Genomic DNA, 22,067 nt, shown 5'->3' with positions numbered 1-22,067 from the left:
AGATGACCCAGAGATCCTCAAATAGATCCCAAACTACTTTTTGTTCATCCCTGCTGTTGAATGGGGTTGCAGAGTAGACCCATTGAAATCTATGTGACAGATTAGTAATGGCTAACTTAAGTCAACTGATTTCAGTGGTTCTAAGCGTTATTAAGTTTGACAGCACACTACAAGTTGGATTCAATTTCACTGCACTGAAAGATTGAAAATGCTAGAACACATCTAAAGGAATCCACAAAATTTCCAAAGATGAAAGATAGTAAGGTTTTAAGAGATGAAATGATGTCATATGTATTTCTCATCCTTTGGGGTTAATGTTGGTAGCTAGCAGGTTCCATTGTTGTTTACTGCTCTCATACTACAATTTAAAATGTACAATAGCGCTTCCTATATTTTCATGGCAAAAACTTGTAACAGCATTCTCACCAATAAATGTGCCAATAAAATGCAAGCTCTCAAAGTTCTCCAAACATTTAGAGGATCTTAATCACAAGAGCCCCATTAGTGCTCTTTAGCCTGAGGGTGAAAAACAAGGCTTGGTTTTCCGACTGAATCTGAATTAGAAAGATTTACTTAATTAAAATTTTTTAGAAATTCGAACCAAATTATCTTGCCTTGACATAGCACAGATTAATCATTGTGTTGGGCATAATCTGAAGTGACACGTGTACAAAAGTTCCTCTTCTGTGGAGGAACATTTTTTGTGTGTGTGTACATGGGGACTCCACACATACTGAACATCTTGCCCTCCTGCTCTCATCATAGGGAGGAATGAGGAAACTCTGTGATTCTCATAGTTCACTGGCATTAGCTGCAATCTGGCACAGCTATTTATATTCTATTTCTGACCCCTCCAATGTAGATGCCATTTTGAAGCACTGGCTGGTGCTCTAGGTATATGGGCGAGGTTTCAAATGAAAGTTCAAAGTCCTTCCATTTGCCAAAAATAAAATGGAACATATAGTAGGCAGGGAAATGGAGCATCTGAAAAATCTGAATTGTGTGAAGATTATCAGAATTCTTAGCAGCTGGTAGTTATGTCACACTCACAACTCTGCATTTTTCAGGGTCATGATAGTGTGTATCATCTGTGATCAAGTGGAAGGATGTGCCCTGCAAAATTTCCCTTGGCCTTAAAGAGGGCTACACTATCTGTTGCAGAGAGGTTGTGCCTTCTTTCAGTTAGATGCCTCCTCCACCCAACATATTGGTGCTAGGAATGCTTTTTTTGGGTGCTTCCAGATCAGTGTTCCTCATGCATGCGTGTTTCTTGCTGTGCCCACCTGATGTCATTAAGAGAACAGCTGAGTGTAGACAGTATTGATCTAGATAATCCAGTAGTCTGACTTGGTAAAACAGCATACTGTGTTGTATCTGGAAACAGAACCTTGAGCTCCTCTCTTTCTGAGTGCCTCATTACCATTGCCTGTGTAATTATCACAATGCTGGTCTCTTGGGGAAAGGGAACAAGTAGGATGTAGCTGAGTCTTAGGTCCCATCCTTCTTCTACACAGAAAGAAGGAATATAGGTAGTATTTTTCTCTCATGCTGCTTGGGGGAAAAACAGGATCTTAGCCACCTCCCTTTTGTGATATGTCATGTGCATAATTTCATGACTATACACAGTACTGTATGTATTTTTCGATTCAGTTAGTCCAGAGCACATAAATAAAGCATCTTTCCTGGATTCCCAGGAAGATCTTTGCTTTTTATGCGAAGTCTCTTATGGCAAAAGAAATGTAGTAGATTTTTAATAGGGCTGCTGCTTCTGTGCTAAAATTGGGGCTTTTGAAGCCACAGAGCTGAAACTAGATTTTGGGGCGGTTTGACAGTTTCTCCTCTATGGTAGGTCACAAGGCCTGAGTCAACACCTGTAGAATGATCCATGTTCATATAGACATGGTGTATACTGACAATGTGATCAACTCTCAGTGGCACTATGAGGCCGTTGCCAAAGCCCAGAGAAACATGGCTGCTATCTCTACTAAAGGTACCCCTGCCCGTACGGGCCAGTCTTGACAGACTCTAGGGTTGTGCGCCCATCTCACTCAAAGAGGCCAAGGGCCAGCGCTGTCCGAAGACACTTCCGGGTCACGTGGCCAGCGTGATATCGCTGCTCTGGCGAGCCAGAGCCGCACACGGAAACGCCGTTTACCTTCCCGCTAGTAAGCGGTCCCTATTTATCTACTTGCCCCCGGGGTGCTTTCGAACTGCTAGGTTGGCAGGCGCTGGGACCAAACAGTGGGAGCGCACCCCACCGCGGGGATTCAAACCGCCGACCTTTCGATCGGCAAGCCCTAGGCACTGAGGCTTTAACCCACAGCGCCACCCACTATCTCTACTACTCGGGAGTTAAATGTGGCTCTTGGTGACTTCTCTGACAACAAAAATGGCATCCCATTATCAATAGCCTTAGGCAGAGTCTCAAACACTAGCATAGATTTATAATCAATATAAAGTCTTGACCCCAACCCAGTGCCCAGTGATTCCTATTCACCAGCATCACTACTGCCATGACTTATTACAGAGAAAGAACAGGTTGTGTCTTTTCCTCTTCTACTGTGGTAGCAGTGGTGAGGATTCATGGGCAACAGTATCTGATCCCTATTAGTACAAGCCTTGGTTGCTTTTGTCTATGCAATTCACTTAGATGCACTGACTTAAGAATATTGTAAGTGACTGCTGCATCTAGAGTTGAATAAAGAATCAATTTGAGTGACTTGGGGATATGGAAAAGAAATTTGATTTAGTCAGCTTTTAAAGGCATCTCTACCTAATTCACATTTCCCCAAACACTGTGCAAATAGGAGTACAGCCATCCTTCAGAATTCACTCTTCTCCAAACTTTTGATGCATTCTTCAACTAAATAATGTATACAAAAATGCATACACTAAGGGTAAGTATGCATAATATTAGTGAAAATAACATACAAATATGCATTATATTAGGGAGAATTGTTTGTATAAATACGTGTATTAAGCAATGTGTAGATCAGTAAAATACTGATTCATTTTCATTAAGACTTTTTAAAAAAAGAACACTGATGCAGAAATGTGGAAAACTGAACCAAAGATTTGAAAAATTACAAACTGATTGAAACCAAAATTGACAGATTTGCCCATTCCTACTTGTGCATTTATGAAAGCATCCAGGGCTTGTATTAAAATTATACAGGCAAGTTACAGAAGCCTTTGTACAGGGTGAGTCCTTGAAAAGAGAAGAAGAAGAAGAAGAAGAAGAAGAAGAAGAGGAGGAGGAGTTTGGATTTGATATCCCACCTTTCACTCCCCTTCAGGAGTCTCAAAGCGGCTAACATTCTCCTTTCCCTTCCTCCCCCACAACAAACACTCTGTGAGGTGAGTGGGGCTGAGAGACTTCAGAGAAGTGTGACTGGCCCAAGGTCACCCAGCAGCTGCATGTGGAAGAGCGGAGACGCGAACCCAGTTCCCCAGATTACGAGACTACCGCTCTTAACCACTACACCACGCTGGCTCCTGTATCCCGTGGATACAGAGTACACATGTTCCATGGGGCCTCTTTTCAAAGACTCACCCTGTACGTAGACAATTCACCCAGTGCCAAATTTTGGGAATTGGGTTTGCAGATGTTTGGCACTCACTCAAGAAGCAAGGATATATAATCATAGAAATCCTCCACTGTCTGTTGCCTATTTTCTGTATTCAAAAGTGCACAGATAGATGCAATGTACAAAAAGAACCGTTCACCTTTTAAAACTTATACTTTATACAACTATTTTGGATTTTTTGCTCCCATTTAACCTAAAATTCATCTATTTTGTCTATAAATCTTATTAATCTATCGCCCAAGGATAATATGCAATATTGGTCATACTCAGAATAGACCTTAAATTCCTTTATTTCAGTGGTTATAGCTAACTGATATCACCCCAGTGGTTTCCTCTTCTTTTAAGAAATTATCTAAGATTACTTTGCCTTTTGAAGACCAAGGAGAGAATTGTACACAATCCTAGAGTGCAATGCACTATGCTGAAGCAACACATATAATCTGTTGTGTTCAATAAACTGTGAAGTCCCTGCATAAATTTGATTGCATGAAATGGTGATTATACAACAGCAGAGCATGGTCAACAGTGCTTGTTCATTATTTCATAATTTGAAATATGTACAGCAGTGTGTCCAAGAGTTGCATAGCATTAGGTTTTTTCAGGTTAAGAATGTTTAGTATTTTAATTAAAGCTACGGCAGTAATATTTAATACAATATAAAAGAGTCAGCCAGTGACACTAATATTAGATATTAATCCACCTGGATTAGGAATTGAGTACATCCAGGTTTGTATGCACATTTTGTTTGAATTTGAAATTAATTAGGGTTTTAAAAAAACACTTTTGACCATTTAGGTTACGTTTCCTCTTACCCTTCAATGTGATTTTTTTTGTTTGTTAAATCATTTCATGTTCCTCCTGGAAACAATCAAAGGATGACTATAACTCATCCAAAATTAATTGGCCAAAGGATGTTCCAAGATTTTTTTTGTTTGCTTGTTTTTTGCCCAGCCATTTACAAATTGACCCACTATTCCTTGATCCAGGAGTCAGAAATCCCTTTTCTCTTCTGTTTTTCTGCTGCAGAAATTCCCAACAATCCCATTTGGGGGGCTCCAGAAAGGGGTAAGCAGAAGCCTTCAATCACAGTGAATCATTTAAAAAACTATTTCATTATTTTTTAACTCAAAGCCAATTCTCATAAAGGACAATTTGTTTACGTTTATTTTTCTTTCTTTCCTTAATTGTCATGTGCAGTATGCAATGTTTAATAAATAGTATGTGTTTTGGGTTTCATGAATATTTCCCCTGACAGTTTCATATGCAGTTTTCTTTTTTCATTTTTAGCTTAGTTGTAAATAGTCATGTGCATAAGATGTTGTGAGGTGGTAGAGAGCATACCCAGAAGATATGTTAATCAGTGCTTAATCTTTCTATTTCCATGCTATATATAGATGTAGAAATAGTGATTTGATGTGCAGTTTAAGCAGTTATTTAGTAGTTTGGGACTTTTTATTGGTATATTGGCTTGCTTAAATCTCTGCTTTTCTTAAAACACTTCAATCTTCCTCAGTCTAATTTATAACCTGCAAACATTTAATCATAAATATTCACATCACACAACATACCAAAAAATAGCTTTTAGGGAAGTATTGTATCGAGATTTGTTTTCTCTCTGTTTATACAATAACTCTGGAATATTGAAACCAAATCAAAACCGCAAGCTGTATGCAACAAATTATTATTGCATAAAAATTTTCAGTAGTTTGCAGATTGTTTTGCTACTCTATCATAAATCAAGTAGTTTTAAAACAGTCTCTTCAGGACTCATGCAATTTTGCAGTGTTTGTATCTTTTAGCAGTATTTACAGATGCTTACATTTCTGTTGTGATACTAGTATGAATGACTAAGCTTAAGAAACCTATGAAATCACTTAAGTAAATACAACATCTGTGTTCTATATCTAAATGATGTGCAGGCTGCATTAATTGCATTGGGTTCAATGGAGCGTAGGATAGATTACAGCTAATGTAGCTGTGAGTGAATAAGGTCCCTGCCTTAAATCTTATCTCTACCATGGACTCACTAGGTGGTCCCATCTGCAGTAGAGGGTTAATAAAATGAAGTTACCTTACTATGCCAGTATATATGATGTACTTTAAATGTTCCAATATTTAGAACATTCAAAAAGTGCTATATAAGTACTTATTATACATGTTCAACCAACATCCCGGTACAATCCTTGTTTCAGATAACCGGCTCCAATTCTGAATGAATTAATGTTAAATGTCCAACACCTTAAATTCTGCCATGTGCCACCACAGAAATCTGTTTCATGGCCATTCCTTCATCTGTTGACCTTAAATTAACCCACTTGGGCACAAAGCAGAGAAAGAAGTACAAGCTTCATGGGATTTAAGTGATTAACTGAGTAGGAATTGAAAAGCATTAGCACTCTTATCTTTCCCTGAATTGTACTGATTGTACAGGAAAGAAAAAGTAGGAAGGCTCTAATTGCAAGGAAAAGGAAGTAGGGTATGCTGAGGTGCACAATATATATTTGTTACTGATTCCCATGTGTTTCGACCTCTGTTGTTCTTCAGAGTGTTGCCTCCAATAATAATTTACTGTCACAACGCAATTACGCCAACAGATTGTGAAAACTGGCAGACTTCAAGTTTGTGGATCTACTTTGTTCTTACTAGAACCCTGAAATCTACCAATTGGATCCAGGTTACAAAAGATGTCATGCACTTGGAATTAAACAATTTTGAGCCCAGAAATTTGTTCTGAATACCAGAACGAAATTAAGTTCACATTCCTTCCACACAAAAATCTACTTCTGGGGAGTCCTCTCTCTCCCTTTCCCTCACTTCAATTCAACAGTATAATTTAGATGAAGTAGCATAATTGATGGCATTGTTTAAAAACTGAGAGCCAGAAATCCCTGCCAGTCTACTTCAAATCATCCAGAGATCTACCACTGAATCCCAATCTATTTTCTGGCTGCCCCGGCATATTGTATGATGGTTGGTGTATGGTGTGTGAGAGACAAGACAGACAGAAGCAGAAGGAAAACATCTGCCACATATTTAGCACTTGACACAATTTCTACAAGGGATGGTTTTTATGTGAGTCATGTTAGGCCTTGGAATCAACACTATGTCTTGTACTTCAGGATTTTTGAGCTCTATATACTTCCTCAGATTATCTCATGCTACGTTTACATGCTTGCTCATGCATCTGCTTAGTGGCACTTCTTGAAACATTTGCTATGTTCTATCTCTTCTTCTCCAACCTCTACTGACTGTGTGCTAGCAGTCTGGTTTTGACTTCAGCTTCCCTGTAGTAATTAGGTTTCAAACTAGCCCTATTAAATATCTTCCAGAATAACACACACACACACGACAAAGAACTCATGAGTCACTTACTTGCAGCAGCTAGAAATATCGTAACAAGACAGTGGAAGGACCTATCAGGTGGGAAACCGCACTAGTAGAGAAGTTAACCAACAAACTCAAACTAGCACGAGGACACCTTCACCCCAGTATGGTTCCCCTTTATCACATACACAGCACAACAAGACAGTGACCTATCCCCCCCCCCATACCTGACCCAACAATCTACCCCCCCCCCCACAACAAACAAACAAGCCATACCTCAATCAACAAAATTCAACCAACCAAGCCCAGGACCCCCAACCTCTCGCTTCATCAATATAAAGAAATAATACATACACAACCTACCTACAGGATGCTGAAACAAACCCCATCACTAATAACAGGCAGTAGAACAAAAGAACCACACCCCATCTCTCCCCTTCCCTCTCCCCCTAATGCAAGATGTCTGTGACAAAAATGTCTCTCACTAAATGCAGTCGAACCGAAAAAGAATATGAACTGGAAGTGGAGACAACAGATATACGTACCTTTCCCCGTTTATCTGTTTTTATTGCAACAGAAAAAACTAATAAAAACCAATTTAAAAACCCTGCTAATTGGGAACCACTTTCATGCATAAACCCTATGAGGTACCAACTCACAAAAGACCTGCAACAGGCATTCATTTTTCTGATGCCACAAAGGCAATTTGCGTCATCATTACACATCAGTAGAGGGGTTGCCAATTACTTTAGGCCCATAAGCATAATTTGAATTTTTGAATAAATGCTGCAGGCACCACCATCTTACACACAGAACAGGAGTAGAGAAAAAGTGCACATGCACAAACTTCATTTTTACAAGAGATCTGGATAAATGTCATCCCGTGGAACTGATCTGAGCCTTAGAAAAAGCACATAGAAGTGGGAGGCAGAATGGGGAAAAGTGTCACACTTCGTATTTCCTTCTTCGGCTCTATGTATTTTTCTAGAGAGAAAAAGGTAATTACCCTCACCATGTCATGACCAAGGAGGGCGAGTGCTCAGACGCTTTATGGGCACCAAGAAAAGACTTCAAGGTTGCTGTGTTTTATGCCCATGTACCTGAGATTAAGCTCCATTGTATCTACTAGCCCTGTGTAGAAAAGTATACTTATTTCTTCATTACTTTTATTGAGCAAAATGTATAAACCGCTTGTTTGTAAAAAACACACCTCTAAGTGGTTTACAAAAATTCAAGGCAAAACATTACGATTATTGATAAAACACTCAAAAATATTCAAAGGACAATTAAAATCAAGTGTCGCTAGCAAGAAACAAAACACATGGAACCTTTAAGTCTGAATAGGCTTCCTTGAACAGAAATGCTTTATGCAGGTGCTGAAAAGAGTGCCTTGAAGATGCCTTCCTAATGTCGATAGCAGAGTCCCATAGTGTAGGTACTGCCACACTGATCTCTTGCAAATGCAAAATGAGTGTTATGTGGCACATGTTCCACAGATTGAAGTGGTTGCGTGGGCACATATGGGGTAATACAATCTTGCTGCTAAACTGGTTTCAAGCTGTTTGATTATACTATATTATTAATATAATTTATATACTAATAATACCACCTTGAACTTGGCCCGGTAGTAAACCAGTGCAGACCTCTGAGCGGAAGTGTTACTCCTGTTAGCAACCGTGCAACATCATTCTGCCCCAACGGCAGCTTCTGGGACAAGTGCAAGGAAGCCCCACCTAGAATATATTGCAGTAACCCAATCTCGGGATCACCAGTGCCTGAACTACTGTGGTCAAAGCTCTTTCCTATGTAGTCCTCAAACATCAGATCATTCTGCAATATTTCTGCATCATTAAGTACGATTGCTTCGTGTCCGCGTCTGTGCACTTACTCACAGTGATGCCATTAGGTCCAGGAGCAATAATGGCTCAGTCTGATACAGGTTTACACAAAGGCCACAATTTTATTTGGTCGCAGAGCTTAAGTTTGGTTAGGGCAGGACCTTCCATTGAGCTGCCTGAAAAGAGTAACCACTGAACTGATGAGGTGGTCAAGGGGTAGCCCATGTTTAAGCCCTGGGAATGGAGCAGACTGAAGCCTCTAATGTGTCTGGTCCACTCCTAGGTCCCACCTCTTAGAGAACCAACAAAAGCCTCCTATTGGCTCCCTTTCCTATGCACAGCCTGCAAAGTGCTATAGTTGTGATGATGCATGCTCCAAAAGCATGCTCCAAAAATGCATGCTCCAAAAATTTGTAGGGACACAAATCCAGGACCTTGGTTAGTCATTCCCTCCGCCCTCCATCCCAGGGGCTTCTACAAATTTGAAAATTATTTTGAGATGAAATCCTAGAATCAGGCTGTTCCTAACAATGGGAAGAGGTGAAATTACTCTTTAGAATTACAGGCGGTGAACATTTTCAACGGGGGTTCCGTTCCTGCCCCCCCCCCCGCGTGTGGGCGGAGCATACATAAGCCCACCTTGTTATGCTCCTGCTTCGTCTGGCCCTCTTTCGGGTCCAAAAGGACTCGCACATCAATTGGACACAAGGAAAATGGTCGCCGCCAAATTTTGTCCAATTTGAAGATGGTGGGACTGCATGTTCATCATCCCTAATGTAACAAGCTCTAGGAAGTAGATGCCCATGACATGCATGCAGCAGCATTCCATTGATCATTGAAAACTATAAATGACATGCATATTTTTACCAAAACAAATTACAGTTTGAATGATAAGAAAATACTACTTTTATTATTATCATCACAATTATTACCACAACTTAAGTACTACTGCAAGAAAAGGCAACTGTGCATTTCTTCTACTTTAAAAATGATGCATTGGAAAGGGTTATATTTGCCATTTTCATTGTAGTTTTTAATTATTTGTTCGTATTTTGTTCCACGTATTTCAGTTTGGTAACTATTTGCAAACAAAGAACAGCATGATTTTGCCGAATAAAAAATTAATCATGTTGACCTGTCTTTTTTTAAAAAAAAAGAGATTAATTGGTTTTATTTAGTGTCTTATTTGTTTGTTGTGGGAGCTGTTAAAATAGATAACCAGGGGCTAATAAATGTTAATGATCCCACTCACTCTTAGAAAATCAATTGGTCATGATTACAGCACATCTCAGTGTATTGTTTTTGACTAAAATAATTTAATTCTTAAGAATATTTTGAGAAGAAACTATCCTTACTCATCTTTGTTTTATCATTGCCAGAATTTTCGTGTCAATTTGATGAATGATTTCTGCTTAAGTGAACAATTCCTTTGAACGAAGAATAAAGCTGAAAAGCATATCCCTCTTGTCCCACAGTAATGACAGTAGTTATAGAGTAATTATTAGTGTGTGCCTTTGAGGTATAGGATTTCACATGCGCTCACATTGTAGAGGAAATATGTGGTCCCAAACTCTGCATGCTTTGAGCTCTGTGTTACACTGGAGTTCCCCCAGTTCATTCAAGGCTTTGGAACATGCTCTACATGTGCAATGAAGAATCCCCATTGTGAGTCTGGTAGAATATTTTTGGTTCACAGGGCAATGCTTCATCTGCAGCTGTATATGGCAGGTTTCCCACATGCTGCTGCTTGAATAGAGTGAAATAAAAACACTGTGTTCTCCATTTGATTATTAAATATATATATACACAATACTTCTATTGTGCAAGCAATCCAGTCTTTTTTTAAAAAAATGCTATGGATGTACATTCCAGAGAAGTATATAAGTTTAGCATATGCTCCTCAGGAGGAGAACAACAAAGCTCTCAGGATCTTCAGATCTCTCTAGATACTCCACAGTTATCAATACAGATCCAAGGTCTTATACCAGTGTAAATATACCAGTGTAAGCAGTAATTCACATGGGCAGGGGGAAGGCAAGTCAGCACAGGAGAACTAGAGGGGGAAACCTACGTTACAGGAAGATGAGAAGTTTCACTCATTCGTTTTGAACTGTATAATCTACATCTTCAGATACTCAAGGCAGCTAAGTCATCAGTACTAAAACGATTCAATCCAGTGATTTCTATAAAACCTTAATATCACACTACTGAACAAACTCAAAGATGGTCAGTGGCTTAATTGTTCATTTTACCAGCCTTAATAATCTTACCAATCACCTTCACCATAGTCCTTTCAGGGATGTCACAATGACTCTCATTTTACATGGAGATGGTGGTGGTTGGAGCTCACTAGGAATTTGGGGGATTAGACAAATTCAGGTAGAATAAGGCTATAAATGGTTACTAACCATGTCATCTATGTTCTGCCTACACCGTAGGTTGCTTCTGAATACGAGTTATTGAAAACTGCAGGAGGGGAGAGAGTGGTTGCACTTAGTTCCTTTCTTGTGTGCTTCCTGCAGGCATCTTGTGGTAATAGGATGTTGGCCCAGATGGGCCATGGGCCTGATCCAGCAAGCTCTTACGTTCTTATGAAAATTCGAGGTCCATGGCTAATGCCTGGGGCTTAATCAAGGTTCCATAAAGGGCTCCGTTGCAGTGGCATATTGCAGCTTTAGAACTTTTTCTTTGAAACTTGTTGGGAAACACTCATCAAATATTTTATAATGTGAGTAATTAAAATAATATAATATTGAAGTATTGACCAACGCTAGGCCATTAGTCAAGCTAAAAAATTCTACGATCATTGCTCTGAAGCACTGTGAAATAATAGTATTGGTGATCAGCGATGCAAGTAGTCACAATTAAGCAGTTCAGTTGACGAATGAGGGAGTACACTTTATTTTATGCTTAATTGAATTGCTGTACATGCTTGGTCACCATTGTCTCCTTTCCTTTAGAGCTTTGGATTCTAGCTATTTAGAGGCGCACATTTGTAAAAGGGAGAAAGCAATTAAGACTGTTGTATCGGCTCTAAAAATGCAGACAACATGAGCTGTGCCTTGGGCTGCTCCTCGCTATTAAAATCATTAATATGCCTAAAGGTACAATCTTAATTTTCTTAAAACACTAATAGGAAACTAAAAATGCATCTCCCTACATTAAAAATAGCCAGATGGGTGAGGAGGCTCAAGCGCCTTAGAATATTTGTAGTGCAATCCCGCTCATGTCTACTCATAAGTAAGTCCCATTGAGTTCGATAGGAGTTGCTTCCAGGAAAGCGGGTATAAAATTGCAGCCATCTGCAAAGCATAACACTGTATGTGGAAAATCTAAAACATAGAAGGGTGGAAGTCTATGATCATAAACCTCTAAGCATAAGTCTGTGATGGACAAGCACATGTTGGGGTCAGGGCTAGGAGGTAACGTCTTTTTCTTTCTTTTTTTTTGCATAATATCTGACAAGAGCTTTAAGCAACAGCAGTAAATGTTCTGATTCTTTCCATAGTAGTTTAGCTCAATATATTTGGGTGTCCCAGACAGAGTCTCTGTCTTGCAACTTACAGTGGGGGCCTGGTAGTGGGAACAGTCTTGCTCTTTGAATTAGCTTACCATACTTAACAAATAGATAAAATAAATAGAAGATTTCTTTTCTTGAATACATTTTTATGCTTTTCCATTCTATCCCTTTTTCAAAATTTAATTAGCCGAGTGTCTTTTGTGTTTTCCTCCCCTTCATTTTAATGCTCACACATTACAATTGTTGTTGGGGCTTGCAACATTATGAGCTGTTTCTAACGAACGGTAACATCATGCAAAATGGGGCAGGTGGCGGTGTAGGATTTTAGAATCAGACTATGTGAACCACTCAGGGATAGTGTCACTAATGGAAAGTATCTTCTTTGCCAAAAAATCTATTCCAAAGAGTTTGTCATTTTTGTCCTGGCTTTGCTATGTCACCAGTGTCTTTTTATGCAAACTAACTGAGAGTGCTTGGGAAAGTTACAGGTAGAATTTGGTTTCCATTGGTATAAAAACTAGTCCCACTGAGAATACATCTCCATCAGAACTGAGAGGATGAACATCACATTTCAGAAGTAGATACAATTAGGCCTTCTGCAAATAGCTGTGTTGTCTTCTTATATTTAATTATGACCTGGTTTGGACCAAATTTGGTTTGAGATATTAGTCTTGTGGTATTGGATTTTGCATGTGTACCCTTTATTTTAAATATTAACACCCACACATTGGGTGCCTCATAAGTGGATAACCTTCCTGTTCTGCCAAGCATAGAACATATATCAGGGTGACTGTAGTCTGAAATGGACCACTGAAGACCTTGACTATCCTCAGTTTAGGCTAGGCACTGTTGAACTGGTGGACACATAGCATACAAATGATTATCCAATAATCACAAGAAAGACAAAAGCTCGCTAGAAGGCCAAAGCTCACTAGACTTAATCTTGTATATCAAGCTCTTTCTTTGTTGATAGTTATAGAAAGCATTTATTTGATGTGGGTGGAAAAATAAAAGCATCTAGTAGCAGTTTTTAACATGCACTTACTACGTACAAAACAGTGTTTTGTTTTGTGTGTTGGTTTGTGTGTGTGGTTTAGTATCAGCCATGCATAGGTATTTCCAAAATGTGTGTCTGAGGGCCAAATTAAATTAAATTAATGTGTGTTTTTAAAAATTAAATAATGTGCAAGGGTGTAGGATTGTTATAAGATCACAGTACATAGGAAGGGGAGGGTTAAGCCTTCATACCCCAGCCACAACCTCTCTGAAATCACACACATACAGCAATTAGCATTAGAAAACAAGCTCCTATTGCTAAGGGGGGGGGGGGAATAAATTGTAGCTGGGAATCATGGGGGCAATTATCCCCCCCCCCGGTAGTTAATTCTTAAAATCATGTTAATATGCTTACTAAGACCCTGAGTCCTTACCATGCTGAAAGGCAACGCATCACTGAAAGGGGAGCTCAAGTAGGCACTCACATGCACATCACATAACAATAAAAAACCACCACAGCTCATAACATGTTAAATACATGCCCCAAGAGTCCTCTTAAATTAGTGAATAATAGAATTCAGAACTGTTAATCTAAATCTGCATTCCATCTAACGTTCTCCTTTTCAGTATAGAAAGGATATTGTATTTTAGGCATTGACAAAACTCAGCAGAAAAGAACAAATGAGGCCATCTCCCAAACCCCGATTTATCTGGAATGAGCTGCCTTGGGTACTCAGAACAAAAGAGGAAACACTGGGTGCGCCATCTTGGATTCTTTTGGGTACATGCAGCAGTTGTTCTGCACATCCTGAGAAGAATTAAAGACAGCGATGCTCATGTCGCTCATTTTAGCAAAGACCTCCCCAACTGGTCTTTCTGACCTGCAATATGTAAAACAGGATATGCTGGAGATTTGGAGATGCTTATAATTTGAGTCTGTTATCTTTTAACTTAATAAGCTGCTAGTGTATGAGGGAGTGGGCAGTGTTCTCCAAAAGAGCCCTTTATGATATATTTCTTTTCAAGGATGGGACTTTACAGAATATAGTACGGCGTTTTTATATGTTCATTTTTACTATTATTGTTTTTTCAAAAGACTAGAGAAAGAAAACAACTTAAGAAAGCCCACTACTATATTCCCTTGCAAAAATTAGCATTCCAAAGCTCAGCTGCACCACCCAAATTATTTTCCATTTGCTTCAGTAAAAATAAGTAGTGATCACATTGGGTGTTTCTATTTTCTGCAGGCCCTATCAGTGTGGACACTGCTCCCAATCCTTCTCCCAACCTTCAGAGCTACGGAACCACGTAGTCACCCATTCCAGTGACAGACCTTTCAAGTGTGGCTATTGCGGTCGTGCCTTTGCTGGTGCTACTACACTCAACAATCATATCCGGACACATACAGGGGAGAAGCCCTTTAAGTAAGTAATCAAAGGACCAGAGGAACAGGAAGGGAATTTAGACAAGAATCAGTAAATATCCTAGCCCTTGGAATAGGTCTCTTTGGAATTGAAGTTCAGAATACCCCCACAGTCCTCCAGGCACTGCTCTTGAGCAAGACCAAGTCGTTTCAATAGCATTTGTGCAGAATCAGATCTTTGTTGGTTGCAACCAACCCATTAAATGTCTCCTTAAAATCGTAAGATCATGCTCATATATATAGTGAACGTTTGTTGAATATCTGTAAGCAGTTCACTAGGGAGAGCTTGTTGTTAATGGGAAAGCAGTTTTCAATAGCAGCCCTTCCAGTGATTTTATCTGAAAGTATCAAAGGATGGCTTTATCTGAAATTTCAAGCTTAGGACGTCCAGATTGTTGAACATCAAAAGTAGGGAGAAGCCAAGACAACAATTGTAGTGCATGTGCTGATTACAAAGAGAATTTTCTTCTGATAGAGAAGATGTGGCGTGGGCAAAAAGCCATCATTTTACATTGTTGTAATAAGCAAAATTTGTGAGTGCTGGATAAGGACCAATAAACTGAAATTGAATCATAACAAGATTGTGGCACTGGGAATGGATGGTTCTTGGATGTAGGAAGTGCATGCTTTAGGCAGGGTTGTGTTCTTTCTAAAAGAGTACATGTGCAGTTTCAAGATGCTTATATTGTCTCTAGAGACCAGGTGGCCTCAATGGAATGAAATGCCTTTTATCAGCTTTGTTTCATTCACCAATGAACGAAGGGATAGTCTGGCCATGGTAATCTATGGTCTGGTAGCCTCATTAGATTATTGCAATGTGTTTTATATTCTGCTGCTCTTGAAGATGACTTAGAAGTATGAAATGATGTAGAAGGCAGCCTCAAAATTCTTGATTATGTCGTGTTGTAGGCACATCGTGCCAATTTTATAAGGGCTTCAATGGCTTCCTATTTGCTTCCATGCCTAATTTAAGTTGCTGATATTTACCTTTAAAACCCTAAATGGCTTGGAACCCAAATACCTAAAGGAGTGCCTTTCCCATAACCATCTGTCCATACTGTAAGATCTTCTGGCAGAGACCCTCTATCATAGGCATGGCCAAACTTGGCCCTCCAGCTGTTTTGGGACTACAACTCCCATCATCCCTAGCTAACAGGACCAGTGGTCAGGGGTGATGGGAGTTGTAGTCCAAAAACAGCTGGAGGGCCAAGTTTGGCCATGCCTGCTCTATCAGAATCAAGTTAATTAACAGCAAAAGAAAGGGCTTTCTTGGCAATAGCTATGGAGTGCCCGCCTTAAAGATGCTCTCCTAGTGCCTACATTGCAGTTCTTTTGGCACCAGGTGAAAATATTCTTATTCACCCAGGCATTTCAATCTATAGTTAATTTTAATTATTATTTTTTAATTACTGTATTTGTGCTGTAATATAATCCGCTGTACACAGCCCTGGAATCCTAAATAGGACAAAGGGCAGTAGGTGAATGTTTTAAATAAATAAACATAAAGATTCAATTTAATCAGTGGGGCTTTGGTTCAGCCCCTTGCTTCTGTGGCTGTTCATAAACCCTGGGCCAGAAACTAGTGGCCAGGTATTAGTAAGTCTCTGTAGAGAAGTCAAGACCAACAGAAAGAAGAAAGTGAACCTATCCCACTTTCAAAGTCTAGACCTCTACACTTGATCCTTAAATCCCATTTTCTACTGCACAGTCTTAGTGGGCAATGTGGAATTCCATTCTAAATTATAAGTGGTTTGACATTATGGTTGCCTTGCAAAATTTGGTGGTGGAATCTTTAATGCACTTCTCAGGCTAATATGAGGATGTAAACAAGGCAGTTTATTACCTATATTTTAAATGGGTTCAGGTAAATCAGGTAATTTTAAAAGATCACCAGTTTTCTAAACCCACATGACCACAAGTTAGTATCATATTCTGTTCCTATTTGGAGGAGGGTGACGTGTAGAGCAAAGAAGTCACTTAAACAGGTTTATGTTAGATAACAGCATCAGATCACTTCAAAGCCCATATTTTGCAGTAGAATCTGGCTTCAGACCCTGCTTCTAGAATGGGCATGCTGTATGGCTTTGGGTAAAAAATTATCTGTGGTGCTCAAGTCCCAGTCTATAAAATACTAATGGTATTAGCCCCTGTAGACACATACACACAAGGTTGCAGAAGAACAAAACACCATAAATCCAGTAATAACAGTTGCAGATTATAAGAATATAAATGTCTGGCAGCTGTCAAACTCTGTCCCATGTTTAAAAAAGATAAAAGTCTAACCTTAAACACTTCATATGCACCCCAATGCTATGCAAAATGATTTTCATTTAAGTAAAGCTAATTTGAGCTTTAAAAAAATTTACTTATTTCTCTGCTGTGATAGGGGCACAGGAAGAGGCCATTAAAAATGGTGTGTTCCATAACAATCATCAACTTCTTACAGAACTTGATTTTATTTACCAAGCATTTTATATTTGGCTAATGTAAGAGGATATCTGTCACTGTGAACTATCAGAGACCTTATGAACGAGCTGTTTATGCAAGAGATAACCACAATGGTTGCCTAGCCTCCATTCAAGACGTGTCTGGGCACCATGCTTGTAAGTGTAAGATAAGGCATGGAGGTGGGGAGAAAGAGCCCAAACTTTGCAAAGACCAGCACAGTCAGAATTCAAATAGGGACTGCCTGAAATGATACAGTTCTACTGTGTCTACTAATGGTGCCCACAGAGCCATTATGTTGGATTAATAGATCCAATGGAAAGCAGAGCCAAAACCAGTGCCAGCAATCAGATTGATTTTATGTAGTTGCTGTGTAAATAGATTTTAGTAATTAATTGTGGAGGTTTCCGGGTCAAAATGGAAAATAGATTTCTTTTAATGTTAAGGTGTTACTTATGTGTAACCTTGTTGACTCCACTTACATTCCCCCCTTAACATCCTGTTTTTGTCGTGTTTCCAATAAAGCTTCAGTTTGCCCCATTTAGAGGCATTACTACTCCCCCCTCTTTTTTGTATTGTTCTTTTCCTTTCTTCTTTTGTCTCTTGTTCCAAAACGTCTAGTGTAGTTACAACACAATTCCATTCAGAAAATAGAGCTATATCAAATGGTTGGCATGTTAGCTGCATATGAATCAAATTGATTTTGGTGTGATCTATGCACATTCACTGAATATATAGGATTATTACCTATAGCATAGAATTGTCCGATACCTAATGTCTGTATTGTAGCTTGTGCAAATACAGTGGTACCTTGGTTTACGAACTTAATCCGTTCCGGAAGTCCGTTCTTAAACCAAAGCATTCTTTGTGCTTTCCCATAGCAGCGGAGGACTCAATTTACAAATGGAACACACTCAACAGGAAGCTGAACATGTTCTGCTTCCAAGGCAAAGTTCTCAAACCAAAACACCTACTTCCGGGTTTGCAGCGTTCTTAATCCAAGTTGTTCATAAACTAAGCTGTTCTTAAACCAAGGTACCACTGTAAGAAGCAACTGCTAAGGATTGAAATATAAACTATGGTTATAATAGGGAATTTAGAATAGTTTGGTGAGATACAAAGATTTCGAGTAAACCAGTGAACAGTGAATTTGTTTTATGAGAAATGTGGGATTTGTTTTAATACAGGTGTGAACCCATGCATAGATAGGAGTGTGTATTTCATAAGATCATACACTGTGTTACAGAACAATCCTAACTCTCTACTGGGGAACAGCAGCAGAACAGAGTGGCAGAGTCACCACTGCCTTTGAAGTCCTGCGGCTTATGGCAGCCAGGGCACAGAAGGGCATGCAGTTACTTTGAGTCGCTTCAGAATAGTGAGGCCTGGGGGCCCAAATTAGGCCCTTCACCTGGCAGTGGGCTGGCTTTGGATCATACACTGTTTGCAGGGGTTATTCTGGTCACTGCCTGGGGGAACTCTGCCAGTGGTGTCTTTTACAGTCACAGTGGGGGCCTCCACAACTCATCTTATCCTAATCTTAGCTTTAATATAATTTAATATATTATATAATTACAACTGCCCATTACTATCCCTTCTCCAAAGTGACACCAACCCAAGATATATGCAGTGACATTTGTGTTTCCCTACATATGAAAGAAAAACGGAATGTTTCTATTGCCTGCAAGACTATAGGGCAGACCAGAAGGGCAGCGTGGGCACTTATATGGTCCGGGTATCACTGTAACTTATTTCCCTGGGTACCACTTCTTCAATAAGTTCTGAAATGTTTGACTAGCAATAGAGGAAGCTCTTTTATGGGCATCCCCTTAACTCTGATCTGTATGTTACGAGTATTTAATGGAAGCTTCTTGAAACACTTTCGTCATAACTCATAGACAAGCCCTTTCTCATTACCACCCATTTTTTGGTGGCTCGGGGTCCCTATGATGTAAACAGATTAAGTCATAATACTACTCTGTCTGTTAAGGCAGTGATGGTTAGGTACTTCTTGGATTTGAAATATATGTTTAGGATGCACAAATGGAATGTATTGGACATCTTTAGCTATATATGTAGGGAAAGGAAATTTCAACTCCAAGGATAGCTCAGTGCCTTATAAGCTAATCCAAGAATTGAATTGATTTCAAGGCCTTCATGATAAAAAAAATCATAATTTGCAAGTTTGTCAAGCAATGAAAGGTAGTATATTTTGACACACTAATCCAGTAACTAATCAGTTTTCTAATAAACAATCAGCAATACACTAATGTGTCATCAGCATTTCAGGAACTCTGGAGAGAGGAAGATCTGCACATAGACGTTAATGAATACACCAAAAATCATTAGGTGATCAATACTTCTGAGTTATTTTCATTGAGCTGATAGGTCTGATACATTAGAGCTGACATTTTACATTTGTCAAGATCACAGTGCAGTTTTTAACAGTAGAGCAGGCTGCTAAAATATTCCAAGAGAGACGATCAAAGAAACACAACTTAAAGATGTTGACATCCTAGGCAAGAACTAGAGGTGAGATGAATGAGTATGTAACATTCAGGTCAGAGGTTCCTCAAACCATAATTTCCTTTAAAAATAATTAACAGGCACTTTATAACATTCTGTAATTGTGTATGCATGTTTGCGAAAGGTGGTTCCTTTCCAATGCAATGATTACAATTGAAGAAGCAGGGGTACAGAGAGGGTTTGTACCTCTTATTTTTCATAGGCATACTTTTTTCCATAGGGATCTTTTCAGATGTTAGTAGGCATTACACAGCACCATTTAAAATCCAGATTATTCCTATTAGCATTACATTAAAGCTCTGCATAGCCTACAAGACTCTTCTTTGCAACGGGACCTTTGCAAGATGGGGGTGGGGTACTCTTGTTCAGCTTTTACTCATTTCAGTGGGCCCTATCCAGGGCATATTTCCTGTCACTTCCCTGGCTGACTTACATCCTATAAACTTGTCAGGCATCAGTGTCACGCATTCAAAATGATTATGAAGAAGTCACCTTCTGTTAAAGCACTAGAATTTGGTAGAGTACATTCTTATCTGGAATGGGCGCAGATTACACTCTCTGAACTACACACGCCCTGTGTCAGTCCCTGCAGAAGCCCTACATCTTAATGCATTCATTATCTTGCCATGTCATTTAAATCAATGGAGGGAAGGAGGGGTAGAGAGAAGCCTTTATATGACAATGAAAATGCACTCGTGAGTGTTTGACTTTTCCAATCAGCCATTTCTACTCAATATCAAATCCTGGGTAACATTAAAAAATATATATGCTTAAAACTATTACGAGTAGTAACTACAGCCTCCTTAACTCAACTGCTTAGTGATCTCAGCCAAGTATGGGGATTTATTCTGTTGCTGCAAAACAAAGTGATCATTGTTCCATGGCTTCACAATTGCTCCAGTAGGTAGGACTCCTGATTTTAAATTAGCAGGAGGTGAAATTCTATTTGTCATCAATTTCTCCGAGGGATTACAGAGCAGAAAACTGCAGACAAGCTGCTTCTTTGATGGCTCACTCCTAAAAATCTCTTTTTGTTCTTTATCTATTTGAACTGACAGTGATCAGAGCTGCAGCAGGACAGGCCTCTCTGGAGAAATCACCTTCCCCCTGTCTATTGACAGATTCCTCTGTTCTGAATCAGACAGGCCTTGTCCCATCATAGGCATCAAGGCCTTGGAAGTAGCCACCAATTAAACCTCTTGAGCCAGTAAAATCTGAAGCCACTTTTGAGTGTCTGTTCTGATTAGGCAGGATAAGACGAAGCCCGCCGCCTGCTCCCCCTTCCCCCAGAGCAGCTCCCCACTCTCAATTTTCTCTCTTGCCTTCTCCAGGTGCGAGAGGTGTGAGAGGAGCTTCACACAAGCCACCCAGCTGAGTCGACACCAGAGGATGCCCAATGAGTGCAAGCCAATAACAGAGAGCACAGAATCAATTGAAGTGGATTAACTGATTGACTGGTTGGAATTAAACTGCAAGGAAAGTCATGATTAAATGTCACGGACACTTAAGCAAAACCAAAGATTTCCTCTGAGCAACTTTCAATCAGTCCCAGAAAACCAAGAGCGGTAATAAAATAAGTAAGATGTTAAGAGATATTGATCCTGGCGTGGAAGTGAAACCAGGAAAGAGATTATTTATTTATGACTAGGAATGAGACTGATTTCCATGGACGAGGAACCCAGGCCTGCTAGCATCCTAGCCTCCCACCCCACCATGTATTGCTTTATTTCTAAAAAGCTTTTATAATTGTTATTTAATACCAAAGCAACAAAGATCAAGGGTTCTTCAGCCTATAGCTATGGCTATGAATGCACATGGACTTGTTTATGATTGCACCTTTTCCTCTAGCATGACTCAGTGGACCTAGAGGTATCTTGTTTCCTTGGTCCCGTTGGGTTGCATTGTTCTTGACTTGGCTGTTATTTTTATTTGTTAAAAAGTGGTCTCCGAATGACAAGCGAATGAAGACGATCCGGAACCATCTTTGCGTTGGGTGTCAGAACTCCTCCAACTAATGGACATTTTCATTCCCATGGTTTCAGAACTCACATTTTGTGCACTTTTTTTGTATAAATGTTTTCATTAGCCAGTGTTGCATTGGCCCAGGAGATCCCAGAAATGTTAAATAAACTTTGTCCTATATATATATAGATATATCTGTAGATGTATATGCTGTTAAAACAAAACAAAACCCTCCAATGCTGTAAGGAAAGCATTTGAAATACGTAGAATTTTCAGATACTATACCTCTTTTACGAACGTCATATTATTCACAGGTAATGAATAATAGTTTCAGTGAAACATTAACAGTCTTATCTAAAGGTATCATGCTTGAAAACATAAATGTTAAAATGGAATAGCAAGAGAAGCAGTCTTCAGTTTGATTGTAAAAGTTAGAAACCTTTAAA

The 22,067-nt window shown here is 39.4% G+C and overlaps 1 protein-coding gene across 9 annotated transcripts in view; it reads left to right on the top strand.

Moving 5' to 3' along the window:
* The window catches only part of PRDM6 (PR/SET domain 6), a 99,656-nt gene extending 77,847 nt beyond the window's left edge, over positions 1-21,809 (top strand). For 3 of the 9 annotated variants that reach the window (XM_083403996.1, XM_083403995.1, XM_083403993.1), the window contains 3 exons: positions 4,614-4,652; positions 14,513-14,689; positions 20,991-21,809. In XM_083403996.1, coding sequence (XP_083260122.1) covers positions 4,614-4,652; positions 14,513-14,689; positions 20,991-21,105 — 331 coding nt within the window. In that variant the 3' untranslated portion in view covers positions 21,106-21,809. The remainder of the gene's footprint in view (positions 1-4,613; positions 4,653-14,512; positions 14,690-20,990) is intronic. The other 6 variants (XM_083403998.1, XM_083403994.1, XM_083404000.1 and 3 more) reach the window with 3 other exon arrangements.
* The last annotated feature ends 258 nt before the right edge of the window (positions 21,810-22,067 follow it).

Source organism: Podarcis tiliguerta, assembly GCF_965153285.1.
Source record: "Podarcis tiliguerta genome assembly, chromosome: 11".
In the NCBI taxonomy this organism is placed as follows: Eukaryota; Metazoa; Chordata; class Lepidosauria; order Squamata; family Lacertidae; genus Podarcis; species Podarcis tiliguerta.
The sequence above is the reverse complement of the archived record's forward strand: the minus strand, read 5'-3'. Positions and strand labels throughout refer to the sequence as shown.